We start from the raw sequence: 13500 nt of genomic DNA on the forward strand, positions 1-13500 counted from the left end.
TGAATTTCCCCCAGTTTTAAACCAACCTATCGCTAGCTATTTCCGGATCACGTGCTGGAATGTTGCTATGACCCCCTTCCTTTGACGTGACTGGTGGCGGCCAAAAACAACATTCCAAAGCATGGGCGACGGGTTTTGTCTGTAAAAAGATATTCCACATTTGTTTTACAATTGCAGTGTTGTATTGTTTTTAATATTTACGTTCTTATGTATATGCATTTGACTGTGGTCAGGTATGGGGTGCCATAAAAAAGTAGCACACTATCTAACCCTGCTCAGTTTGTGCACATTTAGCAAGTGTAACATGCACTTTAATTAAATAATTACGAGATCAATTAATCAAAACATTTGTAATCACCTTTCCATGCGCAATATTATGCATTAAAGCAAGATTGAAAACATAAATATAAAAGGGGCAAATACCTTTTCACGGCACTGTAAAATCTCAAGGCATTTAGGTTATGTCAAAGAGAGTCAAGTCGCAACATAATATGTCCATCTTGATAGCATGCAGTAAATGTATTTTCATAATGATCTACAATGATAAGTGTCATCCAGTAAAAACCAAATCAGTGGCTATAGTGGAGATCTTTGTTTAAGCTTGCAGGCTTCAGGATAAGGACACAGGACACTGCTCTCTGTACCTCCCCCACCCCTCCCGGACACACACATTTAGCTCACAGACTATCTTTTCGTTACATTGTTCATGAAAAATGTGCAATAGCCAGGTGAGTTATGTTATTTCCTATGACTTGAGACCCGTCAGAGGCCCTCTTGTGGTGGGTTGTGTTCTTCTGCACGCTCCTGGAATTTGGAGGGCTTTATACACTCAGTGAGGTATTTATTCGACTTATTCTTTAGATTTCTACTGCTGTAGCCTATCCACTTAGAGTTATGATGCGTTGTGTCTTCAGAGATGCTCTTCTGCATACCACTGTTGTAATGTGTGGTTATTTGTGTTACTGTCAACTTCCTGTCAGCTTTGACCAGTCTGGCCATTCTCCTCTGATGTCTCTCATTAACAAGGCATTTCTGTCTGCAGAACTGCTGCTCACTGGATTTCCTTTTTGTTTTTTGCACCATTCTTTGCAAACTAGTGTGACTAGTGTGGGTGAAAATCCCAAGAGATACTCAAACCACCCTGTCTGCCACCAACAATTATTCCAAGGTCAAAGTCACTTAGATCACATTTTCTCCCAATTCTGATGTTTGATGTGAGCATTAACTGAAGCTCCTGACCCGTATCTACATGATTGTATGCATTGCACTGCTGCCTCAAGATTGGCTGATTAGATAATTACTTAGGTGTAATAAAGTAAAGTAAAAATGTTCCTTATAAAGTGCTCGGTGGGTGTGTATATAGAAGCCAATGTAACGGATGTCCTCTTGTTTTCTGTATGTTTGCAGGAGTACCTGAAGCAGTGCAAAGTCGTGCTGGGTGTTAACACATCAGCGCAAGGCTCTTGTGCGGTCATGGTTGTACGAAAGGCATCTGTGCTATTTCCCTGCAGGCCGCTGTTAACCGGACTGAGGACCCTTCTGTCCGCCAGGGTGTCTGACCCTGCCCTGCAGCTCTAAGCAAATGTCCTTACAGGGGAAGTTAACATCAAGCCAACTCCGTCAGGCTCCGTCCTTGGTTCCGATAATGTTTATTCCTATTTTTCTAACTGGTCGTAGCTATGTATGACCATGTAATGTATTTGATTAATGTATTTGACTATATTCATGCCCTGGCATTGTAATTTTGCTCTGAACAAGAAAGTGGATGTAAGTCTGTATCATTTAATTTATTGAGAACAGATACACATTATCCAACAACTACTGGCGACCATAAGTTTTTGTTTCCCTGTTTTCGCTTCTAAATATCTTAATATTTTAAATATGTAGACTTGAGCTGCAACTCAGCATCAACATCACTGATGGGCAACTGTGCCAGCATGAATCATGAATCGAATGGATCTATTATTCAATTAATTCACCAAACCAATGCGCTTTATACAATTTCACATAATCTCTTCATCTGCTGAAAATCATGTCATTATTATGAATGGCCTTTTATTTTTATTTTTTATTAAGGGTAACTTCACTTTCATGTAACCCCCCTTTTAATGTGTAGGCAACTGTATAGATTAAAAAAACAAAGCAGAAGAAATGGTGACTGTAGCCCTCTGTCCATGCTGCCTCCAATATAATATACAAGATAGAACCCTGTGGCCTGGCCAATGGCCAACCCTGCTGTAGCGCCCTCCATTTTGGAACTTCACAAATATGCCTATTTTGTGCACCGTATTTCTGTAGACACCGCAGGAGGTGAGGAGGTGTACCTGTGGGTTGTACCCAGGGCGTGTCCTGATCAGCTCCTCTGCATAGCTTTGTACCCTCAGTCCATATAGCACCGATGCAGTAGCTCATATCGCCAAGAGTTCAAGAGCCCATCAACTAGAAAGGTAAGCTTGACCACTTTCCTGAGCCTATTGACCTTTCCTGACAATTCATTCCTGCATGTGCGCACTTGCTATTTTGGCACTGTCTTAGAGGTTTATGTTAGGCTATAAATGTGTTTGTAAGTCAAAGTTCTTCATCGCAAAATAAAGTAGATAATCATTTTTGTAAGTATTAAATTGTTAATATATTTATTTAATTTTAATATTAGTATTGTTCCTTTTTTACCTTTATAATATACAATTATAAAAGTAGGCTATATTTCTAGCTTTAGAAATTGGTCAAATGGACAGTAATCTCTTGGTATTTGTTTATTTATTTTAAGTGGTAATGATTTTAATAACATCATCATCCTATGTTTTTCATACATATCCGTATTGGCCGATCTAGTGACAAATGCTGCTCAGGTGAAACATGCTTGAGTCTGTGATATTTTTAGCTCTGAACCATGGGGATTTATGACTCCTTGCACCACAATAATGTTTGACCAGTGTACATATTGATTTTCTTTCATGTAAAGTCATAAAGAGGAAAATACCTTTCACTCTGTTTCTGACCTGACCTGACCTGAGTTCAGCCTGAGGGGGAAATCTCATTGTTTTGTCTGAATTTCTCAGGCGTTTGGAAAAGAAAGTCCAAAAAATATCAAAGTACCAAAGTAAATATCTCTGGAGTGGTTTTTTTCTGCAGACCGCTGCTTCTGAGTGCTTGTGGCATTGTGTCTGTCTGGATAAAGAGTGCGCTTGTACACAGCGCAGTAGATAGATAGATAGATAGATAGATAGAAACCTTTATTTCGACAGGGAAGAACATACTGAGACCAGGTCTCTTTCATAGATGTGCCCTGCTTACAAACAACATATACAGAGCATACAGAAGTAAAAAAATACAAAAGTGCAAAATACAGTGATAAAGTACAGAAGTATAGTAGTTGTCAAAATACTGTAAGCAAATGAAAATCAGATAATCAGATAATCGTGTGTGTGTGTGTGTGTGTGTGTGTGAGCGTGTGTGAGTTAATCTGCTTTTCACTGCAATGCACGAGTCAGCACAGCACCAGCGTCAAACTCACGCTGTTGCCTCTTACCTCTCAGGTTCCTTGCCCGGTGAGCTTCCACACTCTGTGGTCACCCATCACAATGCCTGGATCCTTCATCCTCTTCTTCTTGGGTAAGAGCGCTTCGGGAACGTTCTCACCAGTATATTACAACTAAATGGGAATCTGAATGGAATCTGTTTGGGAAACATTTTGCATTAGCTCTCAAAACTGAGAGCACGGGAGAAAACATAGCAGGAAAACCCCCGGCACGGTTGACCTATGACCCTGCGGCCTGACCCCTGACCCTGCCCCGTCTCTTGTAGCATCAGCTCTGTGCACAGCTGCGCAACTCCTGCCTTCTAGCCGGCAGGGCTGTGCCGGGGGCAGCTGTTACCCCTCGACGGGGAACCTCCTCATTGGCCGAGCCGCCAGCTTGACGGCCACCTCCACCTGCGGCCTGCAGGGCCCAGAGAGGTACTGCATAGTCAGCCACCTGCAGGTAGGACACATCTTCAGCTCAGATACAGACACGCTCAAACATAGAGCTGCATTAACCTAATCCTAAGGGTAAAAAATTACCCGCCGTCACTAAACCCCTAACATAAAGCAGCGTAATTGAATTTATATTTTTAAAATCTATTTTGCATGAAGAAACAAACCTGTCACTCATCACAAACCTTGGAATCAAATTTGGAAAAAGATCATTTAGGGGGTTTTCTCTGCTTTTAAACATAGTGGCAGGTCATTTTTTACCCTTAGGACAGGGGTTAATACAGACACACAAACAAGCGTAAGCACAGACACACTGGCATGCACTAAAGCAATCAAACACAGACAGGCATGCACATGCACACATGGACAAAGACACACTAGCACATCCAGCGCGGGGTAATGGACTCTTCACTTGTGCCCTCCGGGGTAATCGCCGTTGCCCATGGTTCCTGCTCCCTCCTGCAGGACTCAGATAAGTGCTTCCTGTGTGACTCCCGGAGGCCATTTGACCTGAACGAGTCCAGGCACAGCCATCGCATAGAGAACATCATCCGCCTCACCCACCACAATGAGGACGCCACCTGGTGGCAGTCAGAAAACGGTGCGTCTCCGTGTATTTGTGTCTTACTGCGTCTGTGTGTCTCACTGTGTCTCTGTGTCTTACTGTGTAACTGTGTCTCTGTGCCTCACTGTGTCTCTGTGTCTTACTGTGTAACTGTGTCTCTGTGCCTCACTGTGTCTCTGTGCCTCACTGTGTGTCTGTGTCTTACTGTGTAACTGTGTCTCTGTGTCTTAATGTGTCTCTGTGTCTTACTGTGTGTCTGTGTCTTACTGTGTCTCTGTGCCTCACTGTGTCTCTGTGTCTTACTGTGTGTTTGTGTTTTACTGTGCCTCACTGTGTCTCTGTGTCTTACTGTGTGTCTGTGTCTTACTGTGTCTGTGCGCCTCACTGTGTCTCTGTGCCTCACTGTGTCTCTGTGTCTTACTGTGTATTTGTGTTTTACTGTGCCTCACTGTGTCTCTGTGTCTTACTGTGTCTCTGTGCTCATCCCTGCTTGTCTCTGATCGACTGAGCTTAGATGAGCAGCATGGCATACAGGCAACGCGTCCAGTAGACAGCGTGTCATGTAAAGGCTGTATTGGAAGTCTACCTGGTTCCAGGTGTCCATGCAGTAAGGTGTGTGTAATCCCCTGGTCTCCTTGCAGGTGTGGAGACGGTCAGTATCCAGCTGAACCTGGAGGCACAGTTCCACTTCACTCACCTCATCATGAAGTTCAAGGTGCTCCTGTGGTTGTGGTTGTGTTTGGTTGTGTTTGTGTATTTGTTTGTGTGTGCTGTGGGCTGGTTGTGTGGGCTGGGGGCTGGTTGTGTGGGCTGGGGGCTGGTTATGTGGGCTGGGGGCTGGTTGTGTGGGCTGGGGGGTGGTTGTGTGGGCTGGGGGCTGGTTGTGTGGGCTGGGGGCTGGTTGTGTTTGTGTTTTGCTGTGGACTGACTCTGGCTGCTTCAGTCCTTTCGGCCGGCGGCCATGCTGATCGAGCGCTCGGCAGACTTCGGCCGTTCGTGGAGGCCGTACCGCTATTTTGCGGAAAACTGCACCAGGGACTTCCCCTCCGTCCCCTCCCGCCCTCTGCGCCGCATCGACGACGTCGTCTGTGAGGAACGCTACTCTGACATCGAGCCGTCCACCCGTGGAGAGGTGAGGGCCCTGGATGCTTCCCTGATGCTTCCACACGGCTTAGTGTACATTGCATTACATTACATTACATTATTGGCATTTGGCAGACGCTCTTATCCAGAGCGACGTACAGTTGATTAGACTAAGCAGGAGACAATCCTCCCCTGGAGCAATGCAGGGTTAAGGACACCTTGTGTGTCCCAGTCATTTACCATTATTTTTTTTTTTAAAGATATTTTTTAGGCCTTTTTCAGCTTTATTGGACAGTATAGTATAGAGAGACAGGAACAATGGGAGCGAGAGAGAGGGGAAGACATGCAACAAATGTCAGACGGTCGGATTCGAACCGCCAACGTCGCGGCTCACAATGAGCATGCAGTCAGTGCTCTACAGGCTGCGCCACCGAGACACCCCAGTCATTTACCTTAACCACTACGCTACAGGCCGTCCTACCTTAAACTGAATCTCCCCCATTCCTCCTGTGCCCACCCGCCCTCTCTCTCTCTCTCTCTCTCTCCTTCTCTAGGTCATATTTAAGGTGCTTGATCCTGCTATCAGTGTCAAAGACCCATACAGTCCTCAGATCCAAGGTAAGAGATGTGCATTTTAGTGCCAATGATGTCAGATGCGTGAACATATTACTCACAAACTGTATTATTTGAATTCCTAAAATTGATTTTTTTGTTCAATACTTTTTATTTCAGAACAGATAATAGTCCCACTCACTATATCTTGCAGATTCTCTATCAGAGGATGAACAAGTCTTTCCTCAGCGTCATAAAAATAATTTGACTCTGTCTGTGCCTCTGATTTCCCCACGCTTAGTTTCTGCTCCTTCTCTCTTTCCTTACCGTCTCCCTCCCTCCATCCTTCGGTCCCCTCCCTCTCTCCCCCCCCCCCCAGAGCTGCTGAAGGTGACGGGTCTGAGGGTGACCCTCAGCAGGCTGCACACGCTGGGGGACAGCCTGCTGGACCCGAGGCCTGAGGTGCTGCAGAAGTACTACTACTCCCTGTACCAGCTGCTGGTGCGCGGCAGCTGCCTCTGCTACGGACACGCGTCCCACTGCGCCCCTGCACACACGCCCGCGGGCTACAGCACAGAGCCTGGCATGGTGGGTACAGATCAACACACACGCGCACACACGCACGCACGCACGCACGCACACACACACACACGCACACACACACGCACACACACAAGCACACACACACACACAAGCACACACACCCGCGGGCTACAGCACAGAGCCTGGCATGGTGGGTACAGATCAACACACACGCGCACACACGCACGCACGCACGCACGCACACACACACACACACGCACACACACACGCACACACACAAGCACACACACACACACAAGCACACACACCCGCGGGCTACAGCACAGAGCCTGGCATGGTGGGTACAGATCAACACACACACACACGCGCACACACACACACACACCCACCAGCTTCCACACCCGCCAGCTACAGCACAGAGCCTGGCATGGTGGGTACAGATAAACACACACACACACACACACACACACCCCTGCACACACACCCGCGGGCTACAGCACAGAGCCTGGCATGGTGGGTACAGATCAACACACACACACACGCGCACACACACACACACACCCACCAGCTTCCACACCCGCCAGCTACAGCACAGAGCCTGGCATGGTGGGTACAGATAAACACACACACACACACACACACACACACCCACCAGCTTCCACACCCGCCGGCTACAGCACAGAGCCTGGCATGGTGGGTACAGATAAACACGCTCACACACATACATACACACAGGCACACACACACACAGACACACACACACACGTACACCTGCCAGCTGCAGCACAGAGCCAGGCATAGTGGGTACAGATAAACATGCACACATGCACGGTTTCTAGTGTGTTTATGTAGATTCTACTGAACCTCATGTTCTTTAATGAAGTAATTCTTTTACTGTATCATTTTGGTAATCTTCTTAAGAAGGTGCTGATTTTGTTGAAGCCAAATGTCATGGCCACCGTGTGTCTTTTTTTATTGAAAGAGAACATGTACGCATATACGTAGAAGTACCAAAATATAGTGTTTTATGGGTTCTGACACCCCTCTGAGCACAGATCTGCTCTGGTCAATCTGTCCGCTGGGGAAATGTCCACCAAACATACCTTTTCACTTCAGTAGTATGTAATACTACATAACGTTTCTCATTGGTCACATGGGGGCTGTGCTTTATCCTGATTGGTCCTGGCAGATTTATGGACGCTGCTTGTGTGAGCACAACACAGTGGGGCTGAACTGTGAGCGCTGCAGAGACTTCTACCATGACCTGCCCTGGAGCCCTGCTGAAGGACACCACACACACACCTGCAGGGGTACGCTCACCTGTAACACACACACCTGCAGGGTTATACTCGCCTGTAACACACACACCTGCAGGCTTACACTTACCTGTAACACACACACCTGCAGGGGTACGCTCACCTGTAACACACACACCTGCAGGCTGACACTTACCTGTAACACACACACCTGCAGGGGTACGCTCACCTGTAACACACACACCTGCAGGCTTACACTTACCTGTAACACACACACCTGCAGGGGTATGCTCACCTGTCACACACACACCTGCAGGGTTATACTCACCTGTAACACACACACCTGCAGGGTTATACTCGCCTGTAACACACACACCTGCAGGGTTATACTCACCTGTAACACACACACCTGCAGGGTTATACTCGCCTGTAACACACACACCTGCAGGGTTATACTCACCTGTAACACACACACCTGCAGGGGTACACTCACCTGTAACACACACACCTGCAGGGTTATACTCACCTGTAACACACACACCTGCAGGGTTATACTCACCTGTAACACACACACCTGCAGGGTTATACTCACCTGTAACACACACACCTGCAGGGTTATACTCACCTGTAACACACACACCTGCAGGGTTATACTCGCCTGTAACACACACACTTGCAGGGTTACTCTCACCTATCACATTCACACACCGACAGAATTGCCTCATATTTCTCCCTTTAGTATCCCTTTATGCATCACTCCACTGTTTCCCAGAATGCAACTGCAATGGCCACTCCAATCAATGCCACTTCGACATGGCGGTGTTCCTGGCCACGGGGAATGTGAGCGGCGGGGTCTGTGACGACTGTCTCCACCACACCGTGGGCCTCAACTGCGAGACGTGCGGGCCCTTCTACTACCACCACCCGACCAGGGACATCCGCGACCCGGCTGCATGCGTCTGTGAGTTTAACAGCCTCACAGGAACACACAGTCCGTGACAGAACACAGCCTAGCATAGTTTAAAATCACTACAGGTGCATGGCTAATATTCCTCACAAAAACACGGAGTTCACTGCACTACAGAATCATTGGTCTCGTTGTGCTCAAGATGAAGATCATAATTCTCAGTTGTGTTAAATCACCAATGGTATGTTTAACTGTACACTGCATTACATGTTATTTAGCCAACGCTTTTATCCAAAGCCACTTGCAGTTTGCGGATCTTATTGAGGCTGCGCCAGCGATTGAACCACCGACCTCACCTGTCCCAGTCATGTCCCGTATCCACTATGCTACAGGCCCCTGTAGTCCCCACTGTAGTTCCCTCTGTAGTGCCCTCTGTAGTCCCCTCTGTAGTGCCCTCTGTAGTCCCCTCTGTGGTGCCCTCTGTAGTCCCCTCTGTAGTCCCCACTGTAGTCCCCTCTGTAGTACCCTCTGTAGTGCCCTCTGTAGTGCCCTCTCTAGTCCCCTCTGTGGTGCCCTCTGTAGTGCCCTCTGTAGTCCCCTCTGTAGTCCCCACTGTAGTCCCCTCTGTAGTCCAACCTGTAGTCCTGGCAATATGTGTATGTGTACTTTTACCATTTACGATCTATACTTCCTTTGTTACAAGACATTTTAAATCCCTTCCTCTCATTGGAAAATGCTCATTGACATGTTGACTCACCCTCTGCCTGTATTTATAGTCTTTAAATCCGGGTTTCAAAATATGCAGTTGACGGGCTTTGTATAGCTGTACAATAATTCAAGCTCATTGGTTGAAAATTGAGCGTTCACAGAGAAGGGGGAGGGATAAACAGTGTTGTGGTTTGTTGCTGCAATTCTTCTTTTTACCGTTAGAAGTTAGAAATGGCCTAGTGTACCTTTAACACAGTTAAGATGTTCTTCCCTGAGAATGCTGTCCGTTCCCCCAGCGTGTGACTGTGACCCCGTGGGCTCACTAGAGGGCGGGTCTTGTGACCGCCGCACCGACCCGGCCCTGAGAACGATCGCTGGCCAGTGCCGCTGCAAGCCCAACGTCAGGGGAGACCGCTGTGACTCCTGCAAGCCCGGCTTCTTCGGCCTCAGCCACACCGACCCGCAGGGCTGCCAGCGTGAGTGTGTGATCCAGGCTGACCCACAGAATACATTGCATTACATTGCATGGCATTTGGCAGACGCTCTTATCCAGAGCGACGTACAGTTGATTAGATTAAGCAGCAGACAATCCTCCCCTGGTCAAAGGCGATCAAACTGCCGACCTTGCGGGTCCCAATCATTTGCCTTATGCTACAGGCCGCCCCAGGGGATGTAACGGAGAAGAGGGGTTAATGATGTAAGCATTACAAAGGCTTTCTTTGCTAGCTGTGAAACTGCTTTGACACCTATGTGTGTGTGTGCGTGTGTGTGTGTCCGTGTTTGTGTGTGTGTGTGTGTGCGCGTGCGTGTGTGTGTGTGTGTGTGCGCGTGCGTGTGTGTGTGTGTGTGTGTGTGTGTGTGTGTGTGCTCCCATAGCCTGCCAGTGTGACCAGCGTGGGAGTGTGCCAGGAGGGTCATGTGACCCAGTCAGTGGAGACTGTGTCTGTAAGAGACGTGTCACTGGCCGCCGCTGTGACCTGTGTTTGGTAAGAACAGAGAAACTCCGTGGCCTCATTTAAATTGTTTATTTTTTATTTTTCTTGCTTTTTCTTCTATTCCTGGCTCCACCCATTGGGAGAGGCTTAGAAAAAGAGGCAAGAAAAGGAAATGGAGACAGGGAAATCGAGAAAACAGGAATTAAGCAAATGCCTTGCAAACGTAGCCAGGTCAGTCACAGACAGTTTTTTTTTTACAGTATTCGACGCATTCATTAGCTTGTCTTGATTAGCTTGTCTTATTTGCAGAACTAGTGGTGTTTAAAGTTATAAAATGGAAGTATTTTGTAGCGCTGGGAATACAGATTAGGGTGGTGTGTTTGGTGGCTGATGTTGCCCCCCTCGCCTGCAGCCGGAGTTCTGGGGGCTGAGTGTGGACGTCCTGGGCTGTAGAGAGTGTGACTGTGACTTTGGGGGAGCATATGGTAACAGGTAACACCCATGCATGCAGCTCACCCAATCGCTAAGGCAACACCAGCTGCACATTTAGTTTACATTTACATTTTATTTTATTTTTTTAACATTTTTGTCATTTGGCAGACGCTTTTAATCCAAAGTGACTTACAAGTGCATAGGTTCTTCCACAAGTTAAAGCATCACATCCATAACTAGTAAAATACACATGAAGTGTTGTTCTAAACATATAGTCATCATAAGTGCAATTTCTTTTTTTCTTTTTTTGGGGGGTTAGACAAGAGGGATAGGGATATCGGAAAGGGGGGCGGGGGAAATCAGGAGGTAGGACTAAGGTACAGTTTGAAAAGGTGTGTTCTTAGTCTGCGTCGAAATAGGGGGGGGGGGGGGGGGGGGGGGATTCTGCTGTCCTGACAGTGGTAGGCAAGTCATTCCACCACTGAGGAACCAGAACGGAAAACAGGCGTGAACCGCCAGGTGCTCTTAGTGAGGGAACCATAAGTTTATCCAAGTCTGGGGCCGCCTCCCACTCCTCTCACCTTCAATCATAGTCTCTGAGCATTTGAACTGTAATGCGTGGACTAGCGATTCCAAGTTGATATTGTATCAGTGGCAGCCAGCCCATTATGTGGGAAGCAGAAACTGTCCTGTCATTGAAATTAACTCAAAAATAACTTTTTTAAGCTTCTCATTCAACAATTGTCCCCCTATTTTGAGACGCTACTGAAAACAAATCCATCAGGGGCTTTTAAGTTGGCTGTTTTCTGTTGTACCTTTTGTCACTAGCTTTTCATCTTTTATTTACTCCTGTATTTTGACTTGCATTATATTGCTTTTTTAGCTTCCATTTATCTGTTCTACTTCATGTACATTTGGCTATTATTATTATTATATTATAACATATAGTCCCCATACTGATTGTGAAGCATGTACTATGTGGTGATTTGTAGATGGCACTTTACAAAAACAAGGACTGACTGTCTGTGCCTGGGTTTGTGTCTCTGTGTCTGTGTGTCTGTCGTGTCTGTGTGTGAACCGGTTTGTGTCTCTGTGTCTGTGTGTCTGTCGTGTCTGTGTGTGACCCGGTTTGTGTCTCTGTGTCTGCGTGTCTGTCGTGTCTGTGTGTGACCCGGTTTGTGTCTCTGTGTCTGTGTGTCTGTCGTGTCTGTGTGTGACCCGGTATGTGTCTCTGTGTCTGTGTGTCTGTCGTGTCTGTGTGTGACCCGGTTTGTGTCTGTGTGTCTGGCGTGTCTGTGTGTGACCCGGTTTGTGTCTCTGTGTCTGTGTGTCTGTCGTGTCTGTGTGTGACCCGGTTTGTGTCTCTGTGTCTGTGTGTCTGTCGTGTCTGTGTGTGACCCGGTTTGTGTCTCTGTGTCTGTGTGTCTGTCGTGTCTGTGTGTGACCCGGTTTGTGTCTCTGTGTCTGTGTCTGTGTCTCTGTCTGTCACTGTTCTCCCTGTGTGTGTCTGTGCTAGGTGTGCGCCGCACAGTGGACAGTGCGACTGTCGTCCACACCTGCGTGGGCGGCGGTGCTCAGAGGTGCATTCTGGGTACTTCACCGCCCCACTAGACTTCTACCAATACGAAGCCGAGGACGCTGAAGGCCACGCCCCGGACAGCCCCGCCCTTCTGGTGAGGGGTCATCAGCAGGGGTCATCAGTCAGTCGGACAAATCGTTCTTGACAGTGTAAAGAGTGATGAGTCATAAAAGAAATAAAATAGTTAGCTCTATATCAGTCACCCATAGGAAGTACAGTTGTTTTATGTATAGGATAGTTTGCCTCCTACCAGTACAAAGTGTAGTATTATTTGTATTCATTATAACCTTTACACTGAGGACTTCCTAGTAGAAAACCTAAAACAAACATCATGCAAGAATGGGTTTAAGACAAAAAATGATTTCTGCTGCTTTATATTCAGTGCATCTCGGTTGTCTCGCCATGTAGTGCCAGACAACTCAGTTTTTATTTGTGCTGTTTAGAATATTTATATGTCAAAATTCCATCCATCCATTATCTTAACCCGGTTATCCTGAGTAAATGCGGAAGCGACATCCCTAACTATCCCATCCCTCGCCCCTGACTGCCCCAGGGCAAGCCGAAACCCAGGGCTCTGACCGGCTGTGAGGATCGTCTCACCAATCAGCTCCTCCGCCTGCGCCACCGCCGCCTTACCACATCTCACCAGCAGAGGGCAGCACCAAGACGCCGACGATGTCCCCTGCAGCAGACGGTAACAAGAGTGTTCAGAAATAACACGTCGAATGTCATTTTGGAACTTTATCCTGGTGATGTCATGAGGCGATGTGAATCTGTGCAGAATCTGTGTGGCGTTGTTCCAAAAAGATCTCTTTCACCCTCCAACTGAAGATGAGCACTGTGCAGGTCAGAGAGACACTGTTACCATCAGGACGGGCTCGAGAGCTGTCTCCCTCCCTCTCCCCCTCTTTCTTTCTTTACTAGTACTAACACAAATGGCCGGTAATGAGAAATTCAATTAAATTGG

The 13500-nt window shown here is 47.2% G+C and overlaps 1 protein-coding gene across 1 annotated transcript in view; it reads left to right on the top strand.

Moving 5' to 3' along the window:
• The first annotated feature begins 3581 nt into the window (after positions 1–3581).
• The window catches only part of LOC133110131 (laminin subunit beta-2-like), a 28080-nt gene continuing 18161 nt past the window's right edge, over positions 3582–13500 (top strand). Inside the window, exons 1-14 of the mRNA XM_061220011.1 lie at positions 3582–3612; positions 3805–3980; positions 4439–4574; positions 5180–5253; positions 5482–5670; positions 6176–6239; positions 6553–6761; positions 7906–8026; positions 8745–8933; positions 9884–10063; positions 10464–10573; positions 10935–11014; positions 12471–12627; positions 13087–13227. Coding sequence (XP_061075995.1) covers positions 3582–3612; positions 3805–3980; positions 4439–4574; positions 5180–5253; positions 5482–5670; positions 6176–6239; positions 6553–6761; positions 7906–8026; positions 8745–8933; positions 9884–10063; positions 10464–10573; positions 10935–11014; positions 12471–12627; positions 13087–13227 — 1857 coding nt within the window. The remainder of the gene's footprint in view (positions 3613–3804; positions 3981–4438; positions 4575–5179; positions 5254–5481; positions 5671–6175; positions 6240–6552; positions 6762–7905; positions 8027–8744; positions 8934–9883; positions 10064–10463; positions 10574–10934; positions 11015–12470; positions 12628–13086; positions 13228–13500) is intronic.

Source organism: Conger conger, chromosome 14 (assembly GCF_963514075.1).
Source record: "Conger conger chromosome 14, fConCon1.1, whole genome shotgun sequence".
Taxonomy (NCBI): domain Eukaryota; kingdom Metazoa; phylum Chordata; class Actinopteri; order Anguilliformes; family Congridae; genus Conger; species Conger conger.